The sequence below is a fragment of the Echeneis naucrates genome, chromosome 9, assembly GCF_900963305.1.
Source record: "Echeneis naucrates chromosome 9, fEcheNa1.1, whole genome shotgun sequence".
NCBI lineage: Eukaryota > Metazoa > Chordata > Actinopteri > Carangiformes > Echeneidae > Echeneis > Echeneis naucrates.
The window spans coordinates 14313381-14338543 of NC_042519.1; the positions used below are offsets into that span (position 1 = coordinate 14313381).

Sequence of the window (25163 nt, forward strand, 5' to 3'; positions counted from 1 at the left end):
ACAGACCAATTGCTGCATACCACCCTAAAAAAAACACAGTGGGTATGCTGTGGCAGTTATACATTTGATCCATGCTCTGCATCTTCAAAAGATTAACTACAGTTGGGCTCTTTAGTTTATATACTGTGGCAGAATCACCCAAACATGTTTTATTTATTTTAAATTCAATTCATCTTAAATTGTCAGGTATCTCAAAATAGCACAACCATTAAATAAAACATAATAATTTTGGCTCAATGCCCAGTGCCACTGTCGCTCACACACCCCTAAAACATCAGAGATCCACCTCCTGGCTTTACAGTAGGGATGGTGTACCTGTGTTTTCATTACAGGCTTTGTTAACTCCTCTCCAAACAAACTGCTAACGGCCATGACATTCAATTTTTATCACATCACTCCAAATGACTTTCTTCCAGAGGATTCAAGGGTCGTCTCAGTGCTGGCAGATTGTAAGTGTACTGTTTTGTTCACAAAGTAATGGCTTTCTTCTGTTGACACGACCAGACAGCCCATTTTTGTTCAAGTGCCTCCTTGTTGAACATCTTGAAACAGCCTTTTTCTGCAGAGAAACCTGTACACAAGATGGAAGTTATTTGTGGTGGGTTTTTTCTTTGCAACCTGAATAATTTTTTTGGCTGTTGTTTCTGAAATTGTTATTGGCCCACCTGGCCATGGCCTGGTGTCAACAGATCCTTAGATTCAACAGAGTTTGAAACTGACATTTTTAAGTCTTTGGATATCTTTTTTATAGCCTTCTCCTCTTTTAAATTACCACACGTTTCTCTTTTGCAGGTCCTTTGATAGCACCTTTTCTTTTCCCATGGTTCAGAATCCATCAGAGTTAGAGCAGCACTGGATACAATGTGCAGGCGTCTGTTAAGAACCCTGACACTCACTGATATTTTATAGACAGATGCAAATTACAAGCAAACATGTCACAGTTTTAACAGCATTTTACCAAAATTTCAGCCTCTGTTTTTAAACCTGTGTGTACCTTATTGGGCCAAAATTTTAAGGGTATGAAATCATTTGTAAAGGGCCATTTGGTTTATTGCACTAGCCATTACGATTGAAAAGGAGCAAACACAATTGTGTGATGGTAAATGACTTCTCCTGACCATTAACCATGTACTACAGGACAGAAATGTTTTTGTGATGTGAATGTGAAAACATTTCAGAAATTCTGCCAGGGTATGTAAATTTAGGAGTTGTAGAATTGTATATTTTCAAACATTTTTTGGTTTTACATTGTGACAGTGGAAAAACTGGCAGTGCCGACCTACTCCATCCCTCTTATATTCACAGGAATCTAAAATTCATTTATCCTCCTTCTCCTTCATCCTGTCCCATGTCATCTTCATAAATTCTGCAGAGATGAGAAAATGCTGCTTCCCATGTCATTACATATCTACCTCAGGTCGACATGTACAGTGCTCTTGTACGTACGCTCCTCTTCAATATGAGGACTCCCATGGAAAAGATGATAAGACAGAATGAAAAGCTATTGTCTGAGTTATTCACAGGAAAACAAAAGGTGAAAGAGCAACGTATTATGTGGAGAAACAGTAAAACAACATCTTTCTTGGACTTTCTTGCCAAGGCCAGGTTATTTATTTTTCTTTATTTTATTTCTTTATTTATTTTTTAACACAGAAAGCCTGTGAATTTCTTTGGGGTATTGTTTCTTATCTGCAGTACATACGTTAACAGATATCTCATCAGCACAGTCATGGGAGATATGTGACAGATTACTGTGTTGTTGTTATTTTTTTTTATTTTTTATAACATTTTCATAACTGTGTATTCTGCCTTTAAATGATAGACTTCCCCATATAATATAAATATAAATTTATATTATAATACAAATATCCCCCGTCTCTGTACTACAGCGATACTGTCCTTAAATCTCTCTAAGAAAAGACATCCAGAAATCGCTTTGGGAAATTACATTTTTTTTCATATCTACAAATGCTGACATCATGCTTGAAATGGGACTGTGGAAAAGATAGAAAATGAAGTCAGCACCTCTTAACCTCCACAGTGCCATGTCAGACACGAACAAACGCACACGTGGCCATCAGCAGTGTGCTACAGGCTACTCGCCTATCAGAAAAATATCTCCTTGCCTCGGCACTCAATCATCTCCACTCTTTCCATCCTCAGGTTATTCTGCTGAAGCTCCTCTGCAGCTGCTTTTTTAATAGACCAGCCCCTCAATCAGTGAACCCCCCACTTTGCAATCAAGTCAAAGTTCTGATTGTGAAATCAGCAGAAACAAAACATAGTGAAGATAATGAAGGTGCAAGCAAGAAAATTAAAGAAGAAATTGTGAGGAGGGAGCAGAGCAAAAGCCATCCTTCAATTAGATTGACCTCTAAAACCTTGTGTGTAGTAGTATACATTGAAATTACTTTCTCCTGATGGCACAATGTTTTTCTCCCCTTGGTGAATTCATAACCTGACACTGAACAACTAATGAGTACTGGAAAAATGTCAAAAAAGAACTGTCTATTATCCTTCTGCCTTTAGGAACACTTTAAAGTTTAGGATGAAATTCTGCATTGCAACAAAACCACAATGAGCGGTTTGTTGGTTTAAACCCTTTTGGACTAAACAGGAGCTGAAAAAGGCAACAAGGCTGCAGTGATGCAACTTGGTAAAGTTGAGTTGCTGCAATTTGTGCATTTCTATTTAATCCTGGTAAATCTAGTCTTTGAGAACAATCATATAATTGTTTCATCATCATGGAAAAACTTTGAATTAGACAAAATGTCAATGTACTACTTGCACTACAATGATGCTAAAGCCTTTTTCTTGTTATTGTTACTACAGGTAATTGACCTAGGTTGCCCAATGAATGTGTATTTGACTGATAGTCCCTATTTTTGATAGAATTACATATCCTTAGACTACATGCCAAATTCGGTGTAGACAGTCAAAATTAATGTCAATTTACTGATTTACTCATAATGCAAATTAGCTAAAAATCCACATTGGCAAAACTTTAGTGTTTCCTTTTCTTAAGGCACACTGAGCTAAACTTGTGAGTGTCTTATCTTTCTTACATTCTGAGGACATATCCTTCAAAAAAATGCATTATGGGTTCTTAATTGCAGTGCCACCAGTTTTAAGATAAAACATAAGGCCCTGATAGAAAAACAATATTCAGTTATTCACTATGATAAATAACTACATACATAGAATAAAAAAGATAACAAAAAAAAGACAAAAACATGAATTTCATCGTACGTGAATAACTGATGTGATGAAGCAAGCAAGGGCAGAGGCTTTCAGTCATTTTGTTCAATCAAAAAGACATCAGCATATGAAAAGCCTTTTGATGAAGCCCTGCAGCTGTGGCCTCTTCAACTCTGGTTCATTCTGGTCATCATTCAATTAAATCTGGTAGTGCAATAAGCACCGCAAAAACCCCTCAATGTGTCTGGACCTGCTGGTTGGAAATTCTAAATAAACACCTATTCAACTATTTTAGTTGACAGAAGAAGACCGAACCGAGTGGAATTATACAAGGATGAATGTGCTTCAGGAAAGTCTACAATCGTTTATAGTGGTATAAAAACGTTTGTCAGGTTAAAAAAATTAAATAAAATAATGAAAAAAAAAATCTGCAGGTAAAATCATAGGTGGTACCAAATGTCCCTATGAATTTATCCTAAAAGCTTATAAAATTTGATGTGCAATGAATGTGAGCCTGACTAGCTCTGGCAGTGCACTGGATTTGAAGATCATGATGTGCAGAAAATGACTAGCGGAGGATGGAGACTTGGCTTAAAGGCCACTGAGACTCACAGGAGCTTGGACAGACTCAGATGTATAAATTTGTAGCCGTCCACTTACAGCACGTTTGTAAATCATAGAGTGCAAGTGGTGGATCTGTGACGACTGACTTCTCTTTAATAGCAGAGTGACTGTAGAAGAAGTGAGACCAAGTCGTTTAGGTAGGTCAATATGCTCCTAATATTTCCCAAATTAATTGAGCGCTGTTCTATAACTGCCCATTAAATATTACTGGATCCTAGCTGTAATTCCAGGGGGGGCAGTTATCTGACATATTACAGTTGGCTGGATATGAAATATACTTGCAGCATGGAGAATATTTAAACGTACCATATATATTCAGTCTTTTCTGTCTGCCATCTACCAACTCTCTTTCGCAGTCTCTCTCTGTCACAGTTATATAATCTTCGTTCTCTTATTCATCTGAACCAACAATGACTCGGCCACTAGCTCAGAATACAAAGTCACAGCTGAGTCACATAACCAGGGTCCTGTCTAATCTCTAGTAGAGTCACAGTGTGCATTCATCCATTTGTGGCCATTTGCAGTCATACATCTAAATCTGCATGCATGTGATTGATGATCCAAAATCTGCCTGGCTTTGCAAAATAAATAAATAAATAAATAAAATCCTGTAATATGCTGATGTGTTGTGCAGTCAGCCCTAATAGCACAATGACAGTAGCAGCACTGCTCAAACACTCATATGTATGCTAATTACAGGCACTCTATCCCCACCGGGTGGAGAGCAATGTTTGGGCTGATAAAACCTGGAAAATCTTCCTTGTGGCGCAGAAGGATGACAGATGGAAACCAAAACCTCCTCAAAGGAATAGATGGTAAAACAAGGATGCAAACAAAAAATCTTGGAGTGAGAGGATGAGAAGACAAAAGACAGCCGGCAAAATGGCGCTGACTACTAGAAATGTCATGTAGAGCCACAAACAGAAGCAGCTATGGTGCCGTCTACCCTGGAATCAAAAATCGGTTGAAAACTGAAGTGTCTAGAACAACAGATTACATCATACGCAACTTTTATTGACAGAAAACCTTAAAGGAAACAACATTTCATCTTGAATTATTCCACACACTGGGGCACTCTGGATTTTGTAGGCATTCTGCTACAGGACTGGGATTCTAATAAATTTCGAAACATGTACATGGCCTTATATGCAGATATAAGTATTTGCAGATTGGTTTGTTAATTAATTCTAATAGTTTTTCCCCGTAAGAAGTTTGACAATAGCAAAATTGGTCACACATCCTATGATGGCAATTCTGTCTGACCAAGAGTCCAAAAGCTGAAGAAAATAATGAAATTACTGAAAACCAAGAGAATGTTTTACTTTTTGAGAAATCATGAAATTAGAAGTAAATATTAATTTTGCTGGAATTTTATTATCAGTTGATTTTCTAATCAACTGATCAGCTGATCAGCAAATTGAAGACTCAAGTACATCAAAATTAATGACACCTCCTGTATGCATGTTTCCCCTTTCTTGCTTAGTTTGACCAACAGTACTGTCACAGCACTGCAGCTAATATGAGTGACTATGAGGAGATGTCCAGAAGTCAGATAGCTTCATTGTGTGTAGAGATTGGAAACAGCCATTCTGGCTATGTGCTTTAATGGAAGGAATCCTGCATGCCATTATTCGTCAAAAATGTGACCGCCTTTCAGAGATTCTAACCGTGAGACATTAACTATAAATATATTCTTGTACTATAAATATTTTCAAGGCCTTGGCTAACAATTAGTGAAGGAAATACATCAGTTACCTTAAATAAATAAATGGAAGAGAAAAAAATGAGGGAGTGGAACATACAGACTGGGAAGATATAACCAAGATGGACTGATGAGGTCCATCTTGAGGTCCTCTACTCTGACACTCCCCCTTGCCTCCTTTCTTTGAGTTCGTCCTTCCTTCTTCCATCCACCTATCAATCATCAATCATTCCTCCTGTTATTCAGTCAATCAATCATTTGTCCACAAACCTCCGGCCTTTTAGCCAGATACTCGACTCCCTGACCAAAGCCCTCAGCCAGAGAAGAAGCACCGACATCAGCACCACTAGTCAGAGCTACCTGTCCCCCCCCCCGTGCTCAAATCCCCCTCTACTGTTATATAAAGAGACACTTGCACTGTTGCAATGCAGCATCAGGCGCTGTTGTGCAACAGCATTAAAAATACCTCAGGGTCAGCAGGGAGGAAAGTTGAAATCTGGATATTCTAGTGGAGATACCACAGATAAAAAAAAAAAACAACAACAAACAAACCAACACCAAAAAAAATTGTGTCTGTCACTTGAAGGTGAAAGTGCACCATTCAGCCCTGCTTTATCTGTGCTGTGCCTTTGAAGAGCTGAGAGCAATCAATTAGCGCTTTTCTACCGCATGGTGCCAACTCAACTCCACTCCACTCTCCTCGATTCTACTCGCTTTTGATACCAGGTACTTCTTTCTCCACTGCAGATAGAATCCCCTCAATGTGCTACGAAGCTCTTGTGGCGTCCGCTTAGGCAGAACACACTTTTTGAAAAGGAAATTTTTCAGGCACAATAAATGGAAAAAACCCTACTCTCTCTTGTTTGACCATGCTTTGCGTTTGGGGCTAGGGGCAGTTTGGAAATGTATTCAGAATAATAAAGCAGAAGTTATGATTTTCTCTGACCCAGCTGCAGTGTTGTCACACCACCGTTTGCTATTGAAAAAACACATACAAATCCAGGCACCTTGTCCACTTTGGAAAACCAGATGATTCTTTAGAGCGTTTAACCTCCTTAAGAAAAGTTGCTGCGTCTTGATATGAATCATTATGACTGAAGTACGGTTGATCAGACTCACATTCACAATACACCAGTCTGATTCAGTCTGCAGCCTTCCAAGTATGCCATCGCTAGTGTGCCTTCACTGTTGTTAAAAATACATCAAATCCTAAATATATCCCTTCATAGCAGGGCAGTGTATTATTTAGTCTTAAGTCTGTTGTTAGCAAATTCAGTTTTGCAGATTCCACATTTAATTCCATAGAGAAAGCAACACTAATGCTTTTGCTGCTGTTGGACTGCTGGTGCTTATGTTTTAATAATAATAGCAACAGCTGAATAAGAACTGCCACACTCCCCTTAAAATCCTCTCTGTAAAATTAAATCCTGCTCAAATATTTATACACTTTCCTAAATTCCATTTTACTTTCATCGTATGTTGTCAACAATGGAAACTGTTTAGAAAAATTTGGCCAGATAAAAGCAAATCCTATCCCGCTCGAGCCATCACTTTCTATTAAATCCACGAAAATACCATCTTTGCAAATTATTACAGCCAATCAAATTTACTTAGAGCAGAGAAGCCAATTGGCTTTAAGGATGCATTCTCCAAAGCATTCTCAGGACGACCGTTAAACAATTTGCCAGTGGTTTTCATAAAGTTGTGTGCCCATAAGAACAGCCAAGCAGTACATCAGGCCAATTGGTCCACAGAGAAGGATTGTCTTGTTAATGAAGTGTGGAGCAGAGCCGCTGAGGGCTGCACGTGTCGCCAGATTTACAGCACAGCCACCCCCTGGTCCCCTGCAGCTGTAAAACAATGAGGAGGTGATTGGAGTAAATTACACTGCAGTTGTCAGCCTCCTGACCACTTACAGGCATTTGATGGCGTCTTTCTGTTTAACAAACAAACTGTATCCCTCCCGTTTTCTTGCTCGCACATGGGCATACAAACACAGCCATTTTTCAACTTAACCTCCCACACTCTCTTTATCTCTGTCACCACTTGTTTTGTAAATGTCAAGAGACAACGAAGGTACATGACCAACAAGTTATATAGTAATTAAGTGGTCTCTTTTTTTCCCTCATCATTGTCTCTTGATACTCTCAACCCTCTTACCCCATTGCCTCCCTCACTCATGATGTAGATACCTGTATCTAAAACAAGATGTTACACATCCTTATTCAAAAAGGTTGGAGGAAGTGAAAAGATTTCTTCTAACTCATGTACAGAGTTTTCAGCAGCATGTGAAAGCTAGTCAACACTGAGTGAGTGGAAACTAAAAATGTTTTTATTAAAATTTTGCAGCCAAGGATAAAGACCAGAATGAATGAGATTGAAAGTCTGTAGGTGGTTTTTATTTATCATAATATTCCTAATCCCACAACAAGATCAAAATCAAACGAACATTTTTTATTTTTTATTTTATCAAAGTACAATCTGATATAGCTCTCTACCACAAATACTAAAATCTATCAAAAACACATTTAAAGAGCTCACGGCTGATGCAGATTTTGAAACTATTTTGTGATGGCATTTCTTCTCTAAAGTGCCTTTCTGTATCAAACCGTGCCTGATCTCGCCTCTGATTGTATTTCATGACTATTTCCTGTGTTATTAAGATTTATTCATTTATTTGAAGCATGGACCAGTGACCTGAACCTCTGTTTTGTTTCACATACTACTACACCTGGACTTGCTAGTCTTCATCTTTTTATGGGGTTTTCAAGGAGTATTTTATTAGATCCATACTTGTGTGTGCAATGGGGTGCAGAAAGGCTTGAAGCAATAGAGAGAGCAACTCAGGCATACTTGGGAGACACTTAGAAATGATTGAAGCATGTCGATATTATGTCACGCTAAACTGCACATTAACAATGTACTCTTTCATATAACTGTAATCCAAACCAGTGGTTGGAGACCCACCCATAAAAACAATGGCCAGAGAGCCCTCCCAATGCACATATTGACATAATACTACATCATGGCTATTTTCTTATCTGTTTATAATGAACACATTGTTATGCTACCAGCACCACTTGCTGTTTTCATGAGCTTTGAATTTTCAACATTTTCTTGGAAATCAGGCTCATTTGCACCACTACCGTGTTACCAACAAAGCTGGGCATTAAAACAGAAGAGATAGATTAACGTGTTTCAGCATCTTAATATGGAACACTGCGAAATAGCTCTCTGCCTAAAGTCACACATCGGAGAAGGATGCTGATGGTGTGTAAAGTTACATAATCTGAATTAACAACCATGCGCAAACCTTCAAGTTTCCACATACACACACAGATCCTTTATAGTTTTGCACAGATTGCACAGAGATAGTTAATTCATACTATCTGTGTGCAAAACTATTATTAAGTTAAATTATACACCAACTGGTGTGCCTTTGCAGGAGTAAAACATCATATATCATAGTGAGCTATTAATGCCACCAGTTATGGGACACAAAGGGAATGAAAAGAATGGAGGAAGGATAGGGGATAATGGGGGTTTAAAAATTGAGCAAGCAAGATAGAAAAGAAGGATATGAAAAGAAACTGGAAGCAACTATCTATGATCAAAAAGTGAAATACTATTTGAAGGTAGAATCAATACATACTACCTCAGAAATAAGACAGAACTGGCAAGTAGAGTGAGGAAATGTGAATTTATGTGGGAGTATGTGAATTTGCGAATTAACCCACGAGAAGGGAAGTGTGCAATCAAAGAGACTGGGAGTTGAGGAAGTGGGACACAGGAAGAGAGGGGCCAGGTTAAAAATGGAAGGGAGGGGAGAAAGAGGCAGATGAAATGGAGAGAGATGAGAATGCTGGGTCAGGGGCAGAATGGAAAGGGGGAAACTAAATTGGTTAAAGCAAAAATCAAAGTGGGTAGGAGGGCGTGTGTGTGTATGTGTCTGTGAGTGAGCAAGTGAGAGTGTGTGAGAAACAGAGAGAGAGAGGAGAATGGGTATGACGACGGCAGGGGATAAGGCGTGGGCGAGTGCAAGTAAGGCTGATAGACAGCTAAGAATAGAAGACTAATTAATAGTCAAAAACTGGAGGCAGGCAGGTATGCACAGAAACCCCAATTAGAGGGAAGAAATGTAGTGATGGATGGCTTCCTCCTCCACCTACCCACCAAGAAACATCTGGGGTATATCTCTCCAGATGCCGCACAATTGTATAGCACACAGAGGTAAAATCAGAGGAAGGGCAGGTGTGGGGGGGGTTGTCACAGACATACACTGGGGAAGAAGGGGAGGGAGATTAAGAGCAAGAGTGAAATTCATTATCCAAGGTGAGGGTTTCCTAGGAGATTTGACATGAATAACTTACATGGGAGATTTGCTCACACACACTCGCGCCATTTCACTGCGAGAGGGGAAAGCATTCAAGTTAAACCACAAACAAAGTTTAATTACTCAGAGGGCTTATCACACAACCACCTCCCTTGCACACAGCTTTCAACAAACACAGTGCCAGCCTTCAAAGTTTGCCATGGGTGGGGCTTAAACCACATGCTGTCTGACAAATGACAAGCACATATGCACTGTATAACCCTAGGCGACACCAACAGGCAACAGTGGCAACAGCTACCATTCTGCTAGTTACTGTGCATCCATTTAAGTCTCACCATGTGTGTGCAACAGTGAAACGCCTCTGTTTGTGGATGTTGTTGTTAAGCAGCATGCGGCGAAGCAGACGTGGTGAGTTGCGCGGAGAGAGGCGTGGGGAGATGGAGGACGGCGACCGCCGGTGTCCTCGTGGCCTTTCTGGCTGCAGCAGGTTCTCCCGCAGGATCTTCACCAGGTCTTCATTCAGGCCGGAGTGTTTGGGCATGGGGGGCACTGCCAAAGTGTCCTGGTGGGTTACCCCCATGCTCGCCTGCTGGGCCATGCCTACCCTGGCTTCACCAGCAGCAGCAGCACCAGCACCAGCACCAGCGAAATGATTGAATGGTAAAGGCAGCCAAGATATATAAAGAAATGAACGCACTAAATGAATACCTCTTCTCCGGAAAAGTCCAGGGATTTCTTGAAAAAGGTGTATCTAGTTAGGAGAGGAAAATATTCCTTCATTCAAAAATGGACTGGAAGAAAAATTGAGAAAAAAAAAAAAAAAAAGATCTGTGAGTAATCCCTCCACCCCAGCTGCCTCTATGCAAAAAGCAGAGGATGTAAAAGAGAAGAAAAATCCCTGCTCTCGTTCTTCCTTGCCGTCTTTGAAATAGACCAGCAGAGGAACAGAAGCACTGAATGCTGCTGCTGCCTTTGTCTGCTCTGCAACACTGGATGTCTGCTCTGACAAGTGCAAGAGAGAAGATGGGTAGGATGGAAGACAGATAGAGGGAGGGCGGGAAGCAAGGGAAGAAAAAAAAAACAAACAAACAGGGAATTCCATATAATACAGCCTTTTTTTCTAAAGGCCTGCAGGCAAACCCAACACAGCCTAAAGAAATTGAGCCGACAACAGTTCAGCAGAAGTAAGTCTATTTAAGCCCCAAACAGCCCCAATTGTTTTTGGTAAAAGCCACCAGGGAAGCGGTGCTGGTTCACCAGTAAAAAGCCCCAGCCCCGTGTAAATCAATCCAGTTAGGCTTGGCTGAGTTCTGTTCCATCCAGTCGGAGCAATTTATCCTTCCTTCCTCTGCCTCCACAGAGAGACTGACTGCTGACTGCAGCCAGTTTATAAGCTACTGATCCTTTGGAGCTGAGCGCGACTATGTGCGAGAGAGAGAGAGAGAGAGAGTGTGTGTGTGTGTGTGTGTGTGTGTGTGTGTGTGTGTATGCACATATAATAGCGAGGAGGAGAAACAGGGAGGTATAAAGTCAGAGCTATGGTAAGCTTTGGCAACACTGTGCAGAATTATTGTATGCCTCTATGAACCTGAGAGCTGAGGCATATGCGTCCATGAGGGTGCATTTCTGAATTTTTGACTGCAGCAGGCTGCTCTAAAAGCACCCATTAATTACTGAGTACTTCTCAATGCAGACTCAGCTTGAGAGGAGATTCCTTGAAAAAAAGCAAATGATGCATTGTGTGCACCAATAGTGTGGGATTGCACAAATTTGCATTTGTATTTCACCAACATTAGGAGCGCACACAAGAGAAGCTGGGATAGCTCCATACAGGCGATGTCATCCTGCCTCCCATGTCACTCTCTTTGAGTATTAGTTTTTCAAATGAGGCTAAGCATGCTGGTAAATATGTAAACAGTGTCTGTTAAATCTGATATGCTACCCACTTGCCTTTTTTTCTTATCTGCCTAGAAACCAGCAGCTTATCTGGAGCAATCCTCCTCCAGCATTTTGTCCCACTACTAAATTCCATGAGACTGCCTTAAAACCATCCACCATCTTGTTTTACCTATATCCAGCTCTACAAGTTCCCCACAGCTCACAAACACTCAACAAGCAGCAGCAGCAGCAGCTTCAAGATGACACAGAAACTAGTAACACATCGTCACATCGAGGCCACTGATACAAATGCAAAAATATACTTTACAGTGAATTTTTCTGTCTTCTTCTAATTTTCATCCTTACTTTATCAAAAATACGTTGTCCGCCACTGACAGGACAAACATGTCAAACCAGCATGTGCCGATATAATACTTACCACTCAGTTTTGAAGTTTTGAAAAAGGTTGGCCTAGTTTAGTCGAGGCTCACTGAACTGGAAGCATCCCTAAGCTTCCTTACAATGCCCATGCAGCCCAGACCGATTCTGTAGGCTGCCTGTGACAAAAGGTCTAGCACTAGGCTTGTCATTGGCATAAGCTCATGTATCAGGCTTATACACTGTCTTGTTTAAATATAGTCTCTACGTTTGCAACACTGCATTCTGTAAACATGGATTTGGCCAACCAGCAGCAGACATACGGTTGGATTGGTTGGTCATGTTGTGGCTTAAATGCTGGGCATTGGTTGAGCGAACCAATTTCCAAGTTTGGATTGCTTCAGTATTGAGAGAGTTTTTACAGGACCTGAATAATTCACAGATCTCTTCTCCACCAACATGGTGGAGGTCTTGTCATTTTTAGACCTTTTCACCGTTTTTGCTCAGTATGATAAAACCCTTTACTTGTCCCATAAACATCAGGCTAGTGGGAATGTTGTTAATTATACAAGAAAATTTTACTTCAGCGCAACAATGCTGATCATCTCACATTCATGTTGCACTTTGAGGCGAGCTTAACTACCAGACGTTGAATGTAACGTTTCTATCAGCTTGTCAAGCTGACTGGAAGGCAACGTCATGCTCATGCACATTGAGCATAATTCGAGGATCTTTGACAGCGGGCTAGCTACAGCTCAATCACTCTGGTCAAACTGTTTTTGATTCAGATCTTACCAATCATTCAATTAGTCAAACAATTTATTTATCCCACTGGCAATTAGTTTAGAACACCTTGCTCACACAACAAAACACATTTAGACCATGGGGCCAAAGAGCTTCATGGTGTAAATGCTGTTGCACCAGTATTCAAAAAGAATGAATGCGCATGCATGAAGGCCTTAAAAACACCCACAATGCACACCTAATATATGCTTCATGACACACTTGCATTTGCATTTCAAAGTCTAAAAGCATCAGGACTGAAAGAAACAATTGGTTTTCAAAGCAGGTACACCATAGTGATGACCTGATGGCAACAGACAGAATTCCCTTCAGAGAGCACAGACAGGAGAAAACAAAATGTCCACAAAAGGAAGATGGAACACTCTGCTTCATGACAATAATCTTCGAGCAGATGTTGGTTCCTCACTGTGAGCTTGAAAAACCAGTAGATAAAGAAAAAAGTAATGAGGCTTCCAATAAAAGATTGATAAAACAGGGAATAGGAGACCTAATGGAAAAGGAGTTTAGTCTCCAGAGAAGGTGAATTCTCTGCTGCCCCTCTTTCATAATGGTCTTGGTATTAAAATCAAACTTGAGGTTTTCTATCACAATGGCACCCAAATACCATTTCCACCTTTTCACTATGACTTGACTCCCTGGCAGAAGGTTTGAGGCATCTAAAACCAATTCTAATGTATTCAGTTTTTAAAACATTCAAGTCAAAAAGTTGTTGTCACACCAAGAAGCTCCCTCTGAGAGCCTTCCCATAATCAGAAGCTGCGTCTTGGAGAATGGACAGTAATGCTGTGTGATCTGAGAATTTAACTAAATGGAATTTAGAGGAATTCATGGGTGACATTAGGTATAGCAGGTGACAGCGAATAAGTGTTATTCGTTCATTAATTTAGCCATCTTTTATGGTTTATCTATTTCTGGGTCGCAGGGATGCTGGAGCCAATTCCAACTCACATTAGGCGAGGGCGGGGTCCCCCTGGACAGGTCACCTGTCCATCACAGGGCCAACACACAGAGACAGACAGAGACCAACAACCACTCACACTCACAGTCAGAGTCACCAATTAACCCAAACATGACGTCTTTGAACGGTGGGAGGAAACCAGAGCACCCAGAGGAAAACACGCATGGAAGAGCATGCAAACTCCACACAGAAAGGCTCCAGACTGGCGAACTGACCCATCAACCTTCTTACTGTGGGGCAACAGTGTTATTATATGCACTATGTTGCTGTGCTGCCCAACTAGCAAGTTAGTTAGTCAGAAATCACAAAAATTGTGGTGAATGCATATACACCATAGGCTTTGTCAGTAAATGAACATTAAATCAGCTGAAGAACAAAAATTCCTGCACCTCCCAACTTCAACAACACAGAAGCAGGATTGATTTCTGCATTTGGGTGTGTCCTACTGGTTAAGGGGAAGGATTTTCAAAATTCACACGAATATTTTTCTCTATAATGCACATTTGATTTGTCAATGTAGAGTAATAATCGTCATACTTGCTAAGCCCTCGCTTAACAGGCAGTGCAGGAAGGTGAAGACATAGATTCAAAATTTATGTAGCGCATACAAGTTTCATATATGCAAGCAAAATTGTGAGGGAGAAAAAGAGCTTGGAATTGAAAAGCCCCCCGCAGTGAAGGCCTGAGTTGAATGAATTGAAGTTGAAGCATTTGAACAGTGAAGATGTGACATTTTTAAAGCTGCAAGGTTGGTTTTTCAACCATGACAGAAATGAAGGGGTGCTGTCCTTCACTGGAGCGCTCGCAATTACAACAGCCAGCAAAAGACCAGCGTTGAGAAAATGTTTGACACACAAGGAACACACGTCAGTACTATTCTTCCCTAGTTCTTGTGTTCTTGTGCACGTCTTTTCTTTTATTCTGCTACCTGCGCTACTTCCTGCCCCTTTGTCTCATTTTCTTTGCTAATTTTTTTCTTTCCTGAGCTCTCCATCTTGCTGTGCGCAATGTCTAAATCCCCCATGGTTACCAAGGGCAACATGGATGGAGAGTAATGTGGATTTGTCAAAAACTAAAAGCTCGAGGAGTAGACGAGAAAGGGGCTCTGCAGGCCAACACTGCAGTATATTCAAACAGAGATATGCACCACAGAAACACTGCAACACATACAGAAGTGCCAACCCATTACAGCATGTACTGAGAACCTTAAAGAAAGCAGAAAGTACATCTTTCTTTTTTAAAATGTTTTTTAAGAAAGGAAAAAAAATCAGTAAGACAACTGCAAACGGTGTGACTTTTACTATAGTTTGTAGGGGAAAAAAAAAAAAATGTAACTCATGATCTGACAGGGAAGTCTAATCCAACAGTTGTCCAAAAAAATTCCATCCAAACAACCTCACCTAAAACTGAACGTCATAACTGTTCACAGATGCATAGCATTTTGTGTAGGTGTTGATATAGTATCAAGCCTTGTACATTATGTTCTAGCCCGCAGGATAACAGATCTAGGATTCATACTTCACCATACACACACTGAGTAGAGTATTTATCTTTGTTTGAATTCACTTTCACGCATAATTCAGCTTCTATTTGGTTTTGACAAACCTTATTTCCAACTTTGTGCATTTGCCATTTCATTCCTTTGTAAAACAAAACCCTTAGTGAAAAACAAGAGAGGCACACTGTCTGCTTAAATAATACGTCAAATGTGCATGTAAATCTGAGCCCAATGCCTACAGGCTCCTTACAAAATTTAATCTTGATAGATTGGATGCTTGTCCTTTGGCAGCACACGACATGCTGTTATTTCAGAGTACAGTCTGGAGTCTGGGCTGTTCCTGGCAAAAGGCTGGCTGACACTTGACTATCAAATCAATCTACTCAGTTTTATATTATATAAGAATGTTCGAGAAGACCAAGTGTACAGGAGAAAAAGGTGCCGCTTGCATAAATTGAATGGCATAGCAGATGTATGGTTGGTGGGGGGGACAGGGCTGCAAAGTAAAGACCCAATGAGAATTCCTCCACACGCTGCAGTCTCAGTAACAGACACACCAACCTTGATGCAGTTCTGCCTCCCTCAAGTGGCCATCTTCCACCACTGCGCAGTCATGACACCTGCAGGTAACAGTGAACAAGCCGAAATGCTGCGATACGAATACAATTTCCTCAGTAAGGATTTTAAAGATAAGATCTACTTCATGTTATATATATATATATATTTTTTTTTTTTTCGTAAACCTCAAGTGATTTCAATACCTAGATCGGTAACTGTCTTTACACCTCCACTATGGAAAATTAATGTGCCATCATAAGGGATCATATCTATTACAAATGAATTCCCAAAAAAATCAAATGCAGCTTTAACACATATCACACAGACTGACATTGTGATTACGGATATTTACATTTCAGTTAAGGGGATCATAAAGAGTTTTCAGTACTATCTGTACACAGTTAGGTGCAGATGTTGTAGCAATGCTGAAAAAGTTCTTACATACTAGAGATTACCCAAATTTGAAGTGATGGAGTCCAATGTTAAGCACAGTGTCATATTATTGACCAATAGATGGCAGTACTTGTTTGTACATGTTTTCTAGTAAACAAGTAGTTTATAGAGACTGTGACTAATTATGGGTTGATACAAACAATGTAGAGGTAAATTAACGTGCCAGCAACCTGCTACAAACTATATTGATGTTGTTATGCTGTTTGTCTTTTATATTTACTTTGTTCTGCACTCATCTCCATCTCAGGCCATGTGGGGTCACTACAGCCATTTCTGAGAATCTCCTTTCCTGAAGCAACTGTCAGTCCAGTGCTCTGGAGAAGAGCTGTGTCCTCCTTAACATTTAATTTACCATTTACCAAGGAGTATGAATAACTGCTGTCTCAAAGATTTTCTGAACACCAGCGCTGCCTCACAAGAAAGATGAAGACTGAGGGAAGCAAAATAACATCTGCATGTAATCATGAAAATAAAACCTTTTGAAAACACATTCAAACAGCAGTGAATACAGAGCAACACCACACCTAACGAACTGTACTATTTTTACTCATGATCTTGAGAAATCCTGTTCAAAATGACATATTGTCTATTCCCTTAACTCCCCCACCACCTGAGAGAAACAGATTCTTGGCCTACTTTTCCTTTTTTTAACATTCTTCCTTGTTATGACTTCTCTCAGTGTTAATCAAGAACATCTTCCTGTCTTCCTGTATAACTAATCTCTCATCCACAATGAGGTTATATCATGAGAGCACATCTGTCAGAATGACCCTGACAGGGACTGAGGTCTGATTCCCGCCTCCCCACTGCTGGTCAAAGGTCCTACACCCCAACCTTCTGGCCTAAATTCTGCACACACAGACACATTTGACAGTGTGGCTATGAGAAGAAGTGAGTTCTTCTGTAAATAATGGGCACCAACTGTTGAAGTTTGCAATTTATAAATCTCAACATCAGACAAGTTAGGGGCTGTCCACAGGCACCAAACAAGATACGAGTTGTGTTTTCACCTCCATCATTGTGAAATCAAAAGCTAGAATTTGATATTCATTAGTGATGGTTGAAATTATTCAGGAGTAAGGGAAAAATATATTGGCAGAGAATCTGGTGTTACAATTATTCAGCACTGAAATTCCCAATACATTATGAGTCAAAGCAAATGAGCGCCAAGACCAAGGACAGACCAAGTAAACTAAGACTTCAAGGAGTCTTCACTTAACACTGGGTTCACTGCCATGGGAGGAATTAAAACAGACCTTGGTTTGCAGCCATTACAAAACTTTGCTGGTACGTCTGCTTAAACATGTGCATGAGAGGGTGTGTGCCCTTGAATGGCAGTCTTTGTGTATTTCACATTTCTTTTGCAGCAAACCAATAGTTATTTATTGAGCGATGCTCTGGCATGTACCCAGCTTTCTGTGATGAGAGGAAATGGGCAGAGCAGAGGGATGGAAGAGAGTGATGGAGGAAGAACAAGTAGAGCAGCTTGCTAGGCAAGAGGGGGGTTGAGAGCAGTCTGTAACTGACGCAGGATGGTTACAAATGACCACAGGGAAGGGATTGAGGTCAAAAAGGTATGAGGGTGGAGAGACAAGAAGCCTGGGTAGCACCACACACGGCCCAGTTGTAAGGAAGGCACGTCCTACTAATGGTACACAGGCTACACTGGACATACATAATCAGATGCAGCTGCCGACATGCATACACAAAAAAAAAAAAAAAAAAAAAAAAAAAGAATTTCAGCAAAGAAATGTTTGAACTGATCCAAATGATGTGAAATAAGAATTGATTATAGCATGGGTCATTTGGGAGATATGAGGATAGCTTGGATTTGTAGATACAGGTGTAGGGAGGCCACTGGTGCGTGATAGGTGGACCTACTTAATAAAATTGACAGTGAATAGGTGGCGCTGGTGGTTGAGTGGTTGGAGCACATGCCATGTAATTGCAGTGCCCCACATTAGGTTACGGCTCGGCACCTATGCTCCATTTCCTGTATGCTTTTCTGCGATTTACTGATTGAAAAAGAGGCATAAAAAGGTCTGTATCTACAAATGAACTCCATTAGTTCACATTTCCACATTCAAACCTTCAATGGCATTACTCGAGGCAGTTTACTGGACTCTAAAGACAAAAATCTCTCTACAGGCACAGACAACTCTATTCACGTATTCATTAGCGCTAACCAGCAACTTCTTCTGATGCACCCCTTTATTAAAAAGTGTTGCTCAATTAAATCTAGATTTTTATATTTTCACAGGACATCCTGGACAGGACATGTCATGGTACAAAAAGAAGTATAAATGTAATAAAATGATAAAAATCTATTTGGGAACAGGGTCCTGGTTTTGTACAAGCTTTGTACATCCCTGTCAAACTGTCATTGCTATAATACTATAATAGGATGGATACAATGCTAATATTATTGCTAACGGGATTTTATTGGTATTAGAAATTGCATTGCATTGCACTGTGAAAACTGTCTGTAATATGGAGAATTTCAAATATATTTATAGTGTAAATTATGAGCTAATTATGAAAACCTGTTTAATAAGACAGAAAAAGAAACCAGAAATTGGGTTTCCAAAAAACTATAATTTGGAACTAGAATTTCCATGAATTCAGCTCGAGCTGGTTGATATGAGAGAGCATTAATACTCGGCTGACATTTCTCAGAAATCAGAATTATAAGAAGTAGAGAGTGCACTGTGGGAGAGTAATTAATCCTACATGATTATTTTCAAAAAGGGACATTTAACGGCACACAGCAAAAGGCTATTGGGTATTTTAATGAGGACTGGAAATGTAGAGAATAATAACATGGAAGGGAAGATGGTGGACAAGGTTAAATTCAGTCTCGATGAGTATAAAATCTAAAAATTGATCATTTCTAATGTACGTGTAGAGTCAGAAGAAAATTAAACTTTGACAGTGTATTACCATCTATAGCAAACATAGGATACAAAAGAGAAGCAAAATAATAGGGGTGGGAATGTTTGATTCGATTCCGACTTTCAGGGCTATGATTCGATTCAAAATTTATCTGATTCTTAATGATTTCTGCTTCAATCTATAGGTGTGCAAAGGATCCTCATAATCTACTCCAGGCTGCTTTGCAAAACAGAATGACAAATGGAGACATTAAAGTGTCTTTTTCACATTTATTAATTTTGAAAGACTTATCCATGCTTAGATGGAATATCACATATTGCTTAGGTAACAAAAATAAAAGTGTCTCTTTATAAAAAAAAATAGCGCAGTTAAACATGGGTTCCCAAGTGCTTAATCCTCATTTTGCAAACCTCGCACACAGTGAAGCTCACTTTAAACGAAATTAGGGAAAAAATAAAACAGGGTTCTAGGTAAAAACCAAAATGAATCCAAATCTTTGCCTTCAACGAGGATGGGGCCGGTTGGATCTCTTTCCTCCATTATTGTAGTTTCCTCTTTGTTTTGGTGCCGTGTGACGTTTGTGGTGACATCTGGATGTCCCACATAGAAAATGGAGGCAGCCAGCCTGTGGATTTGTTTTGGGTTTTTTTTGTTTTGTTTTGTTTTTTTTTAATTTTTGTAATTAAATTAAATTAAATTAAATTTTTTTAATTGAATGTGAAGCTTGGTGAAGTCGAGGCACTATTAGCTTCCCTGCAGCTCCTAAGAAGCCTTAAAACCCAGAAGGGTTGATTCAAATACTATGTTTAAAGTCTTGTGAGGGCAGGAGAAAAAGTTATTCGACTGAACGATGGCGGAAATATGATGACCATATGGGAGGCCGACTTTGGCTGTTTTCGCCAGTGAAAAAAATCCTTGCTTGGGAGATAACAGTCAATTTTATTTCCTTATTTTGGCCAGAGGACTTATTTTAGTACATATAAAAAAAATATACAAAAGTATATAAAAATCTCTTCATGGCACTTCGATTCTATTTTCAATAGTTTTCACATCCACTCCCACCACTTCTGAGGATATCTTCCATGAATATGGGTCTGGGGACCTGATCCTCAGACTAACCTGATACATCAGACTGGTTCGGTGCAAGTTCAAATTTTGTAGGATTTCAACCCTCAATTCAGCCATCATCTTTTTAATTGCTTTTAGGTTTCCTGTATGCGACAGACAGAAATAAAAAAAAGGCAAAGCATGTTCATAACCAGTTTCTAACCTATGCAGGAACAAGGAACACTGTAAACCACTAGAATGGCATTATTGTTTTAATAAAAGTGAGGCAAAAAGGATAATCCAAGTTCAGATGTTTTATTCCTACTGATCTTGTCAGAGCAGAGAAAAGGAGTCAAAAAGACAGAGCATAAAATGAGTATTGGTTCATCATAACTATGAGCGAGTTTCAATTATGACTTGCAATATTTGTTTGAGTAAATTACAAGAGTTACAGTTTGAAATGTACTTCGGTGTAAACAAAATGTGCAATACAATACAACACAATTTCTGTGTTTGAAGCTCACAGCTGCCATAACCACTTCAGTTTGTACCCCTTTACGATCAGAAGGTGACTTTTTTTATTTCATAAGCTCATAGAAATGTGTGTATCTTTAGTATGTGTGAAATCATGTGCTCATAATGTTTATTTCAGCTTCACTTGCAGGCTCTGGTGGGGTTGTGTATTTGTTTTTCTGCATGTGACGAAGATGAAGTGAAGTGAAACAGGTCATCCGATATTTGATAGTGTGTACCATCCCTTTGCTCATGAGAAGATAATCCATGAAATGAATGGGCCAACTGGGATGCCAAGAAGAAAACTGATTTTCCTCCATTCAGTTCAGATCATCATATTTCTCTCAGGGCAGAAATATGAGAAAGGATGTAATATTTATCTACGGAAAGATTGAACATCATCAAATTTTCATGGGTACGCTACGCAGGAAGTGGTATATTACAAATCCTCTAAGTCAGTCTAAAGGTCTCATCACATATATGCTCACTGCCAGGTTAGCTGTTATCTTTTTCAAGTTATCCGATGACAGAAAGTTTCTTTTCTCGACACAGCAGTCATCCTCTTTGTTTTTCACACAGTATTACTCTGCAATGCAAAACTGCAATGCACAGCATCAGCCACTCTACCTCCCACAGTTCAGTTCCTGTCCATTTCCCTCCACAGTTGTTTTAAATCCTTTCATGCAGCAGTTTGTTGTTCCAGTAGCCCCAGTGGACATGGTTTGACCCCCAAGTCTGATGGTGGAGTGGGGCTCTTTGTCTATTGCTATCCCTTTTCACTGCGGTTTCACTTGCTCAAAGTCTCCAAACATGACAGATTTCATTTAATTTGTTCAGAAATGACAGGCTAGTCAGTAAACATCCCTGCTGGGCTATCAATCCTCCTACTGCCTTTAAGCCATCGGCTGCCCTCTATTTGCAGACGATGAAAAAGTCTCCAGACGCATGTTGAAAGAGTACCAAAACATATTTACAAAAGAAATTTGAAAGACATTTGATGAATAGAAAGAAATTGTGACTCAGATTGATATACATTTGACTGAGGTAGCTTAGTTAGAGTGACTCATCGAACACCGGAAAGCACTGGCAATTTCTTGAAAGAAATTTCAATCCCAATAAGAGCGTTTGGTGTTGTGTGTGAAACATACAGTAACTGAATTACTATAACAAAAGGCAAGAAAATAAGATGAATTTATTCACATTCGTGCCAATCCCTGACACATCCTACTCTTGACTAATTCATTATTTAAGCCTTAATAAAGTGTGAACTGATACATTTTATTTTAAATATTACATGCACACAGATGTCACAGAATATTTTATTAGCTTTAGAGACAAATATCTTCCTTGAACCAGGCTGTAAATATGTTTATTTAGGCTTTAACATTGGATTTGCCTCACTTTTTGAGTGAGCCTCAGGCAGCCACATAAAGAACTGCAGTTCATGCCATTTCATTTATCAGCAATAATTTTCTTTTAGTAAAAATCAATACTTAAGCTAGATAATAATATGAATCCTGGTGCAGTGATCATACTAAAGTCTGCACAGTCATTTTTGACGCAATTGTCTCATTGCAAAGGCATAAACAAGAGCAGGGAGGTCTCCTCACTCGTCCTGCTGTTCTGAGGCTCTCTTGTCAAACCAAGGACCCTCTCAAGATGTTCTCCCAAGCAAACTAAAAAGAGCTTTCTAACTTGACCTGAGAGGCCATATTTTGATGCTTAGTATGGAAAGCTTTCTATTCCCACTCCAGTCTGAGTGATCATACAAGATACAAAAACCTCAAAGAAGAAAAAGAAACAAACTGTTCTTTGAATGACTCGAGACTCAAAATCCTCCACACAAAGTACTCTAGCTGTTTTTAAAGACATACGCAAAATTAACAGAAACAAGGAGTGAGTAAGGAGACCGGGATATGGCAAGGCGAGTAAGAAGCAACGTCATCAAAGGACAAAAAATCTAAGAAAAACATCAGATTCTTCAGAAAAATCAAAGAAATGAAGAACTCTGACTCATGATGCATACAGAAAGCAAGCAGCCTCTTACCACCTGCTTAAATTCACCCTCTTTTGAGTGCTTGGGACTGAACAGTCACTTAAGACTGCTCCACTTTCCTCTCTCCTGATGGAAACCTATCAGGCTTTAACTGTACCCCCATTTCAAATAACAATCACACCTCTCAATGGGCCTCTCACTGTCTCTCTGATATATAGGCTCTTAGTAAATCCATTGACAGAACGCAAGTTTTGCAGTATGCAGATTTGTAACTTGTTCATGATTTGCTTTTAAACCTTTTTGTGAACACTCTTTGGCACATACAGTGAAGTTGTTTAACATTTATTCCTTCATAATTCATTTGCCTTTAGCCTTGCCTGATCCTTTTAAATATGCTAAACCAAGTTGTCCTTGATTGGGTGGAAGAATAAAATGTTCCTTGAGTCTCAGATCCCAAAAAAAGCATCAACAAATTTCAAATTTCACCAAATACAGCTGCAATAGAAATTTGTCTACTCTGCTTTATGGCAGATAAACTTTTAACAGCCTTTGCCTTCTCCTTTCGTCAACTACACAGCTTTCCTCCGTATAGCTGGATGCTAAATGCCTTGCTCAAAAGCATAGCAACATCTAACACGATTCTCCATTAGTGCTGATGTGTGTGGGATTCAAGCTGATAGCAAATGTATTTTTTCAGTCACTAGGCTAGAGCCTGGGCCTTGCCCCGGTCATGTTCAAACACTGAAGGCAATAAAACAGTCAAAGAACTGGAAGCATAAAGCTGAAGCACCTATATGAGCAGTATAGGAAAGAGGGTTTTAGCATGCATGGACATGGGCAGGGCTGCTGGGCTGAAGAAAAGAACACATTATCCGTTCCTCATTGGGGATGTTCAATGTGTGTAACCCAACACCAGCAGAAAAAAAGGGTATTTCATTATCCAGTGAAGAAGCGAGGACGAACACCTCATGTCTGGCTGACTGAGTGAACACACAGAGGTTCTTGGCAGATGGTGAAATACCTGACAGACAGCCTGCTTGCTGAATACATGTTTGGTTGGGAAGCAGGTTGTTGTTTCTGCTCTCCTCCCAACTGGGGAATTGGTTATATGGCTCCCTGACTGCCTGGCTGACCATCCTTCTGATTCCAAGAGGAATGCTCCACAGGATACACACAGACACGTACACACAGTCACGAACACATTTAACCTTCACTCTCCTTTACTACTCTCTGTAAATCAGTTCCCCAGGGTGTAGTTATTAATGAGCACCCCAGAGAGATGTTACAGGAGGATGCATTCACTGCCTGTACGATACAATTTTACACCACAGTCAGCACTTTTGCCACTAATGATGGAAATTCTCAATTTATGCTAAGCCAGATCAATGTCTCTAACAACAAGCCACCCCTTTAGCTGTAATGAACACACAGGTCTAAGTATTCAAGCAACCCTCACACAATCAATGGCTCAATGACATAACTCAATTGATCTGTGTTGGACAGAAAAAACAGTGTTGCATCCCACACAGTTTGCATATGCATCATACTTAAGCACAAAGCTGCACAGCCTCTATGAAACCACCTCAGCTGACCTCAGCGTCACATGCCATCTCTGGACAATACACTTTGTACAGAAACGACATGCACATTTTCACCTCCGTCAACACTCGCGGGATAACCTATCCAAAGCTTTCTTCTCCTTTCGTGTACTAGATTACACCTTTCATCTTTTTTTCATTCAGTGTTGAGAATGTCACCTTCCCCCTAAGATAAGAGCTAATACAAAGTAAAGCCATGCTGTCATATGTGAATAGAGCGACTAGGAATTGCCTCTACTGAAAGGATTACATTTCCATCCCTGTTGGTGTGTGGATCTGACTGCAAGTGTGATATCTCAAAAAATATGAAATAAAATAAACTTAGATGGCATTAAATAAAAACAAAGAAGAGCTGATCACATTGTTGATGTGTAAAGTCTATGCAGTGCATGAATTAAAGAGAGACTGAGGGCTGATTCAGCTGACAAGTCCATCAGTTTGCTTTCTTTAACCGTCTTATTATTCAATTAATTTATCAACTTTGCAGAAGAAAGTTTAATGCAGTTACATAATATCTTTCATTTAAATGCATAAAAATGAATGACTAATTTTAATGTATTTCTTCTAAAATAACAGCTGCAGGAAATGGAGACAAATTGCACTGCTGTGTTTGTTGAAAAAGCACTCGCTTTCAGAAAGCCTAACAAGCTTTCAGTCCCACAGCTGCATCTGATGGCAGCATCTAACAGATAACCCATTCCCCATGGAGCTCCGATCTATAACTGCAGCCCCC

At 39.8% G+C, this 25163-nt stretch overlaps 1 protein-coding gene across 3 annotated transcripts in view; it reads right to left on the reverse strand.

Annotated features, from left to right (window-relative positions):
* Nucleotides 1-25163, reverse strand: part of pde4d (phosphodiesterase 4D, cAMP-specific) — a 143340-nt gene that overhangs the window by 67550 nt on the left and 50627 nt on the right. Inside the window, exon 1 of one of the 3 annotated variants that reach the window (XM_029511706.1) lies at nt 10193-10455. The exons of the other annotated variants lie outside the window; for them this stretch is intronic. Within the exon in view, the coding sequence (XP_029367566.1) occupies nt 10193-10455 (263 nt within the window). Of the gene's footprint in view, nt 1-10192; nt 10456-25163 lie in introns of those variants that run through there. 3 annotated transcript variants of the gene reach the window in all.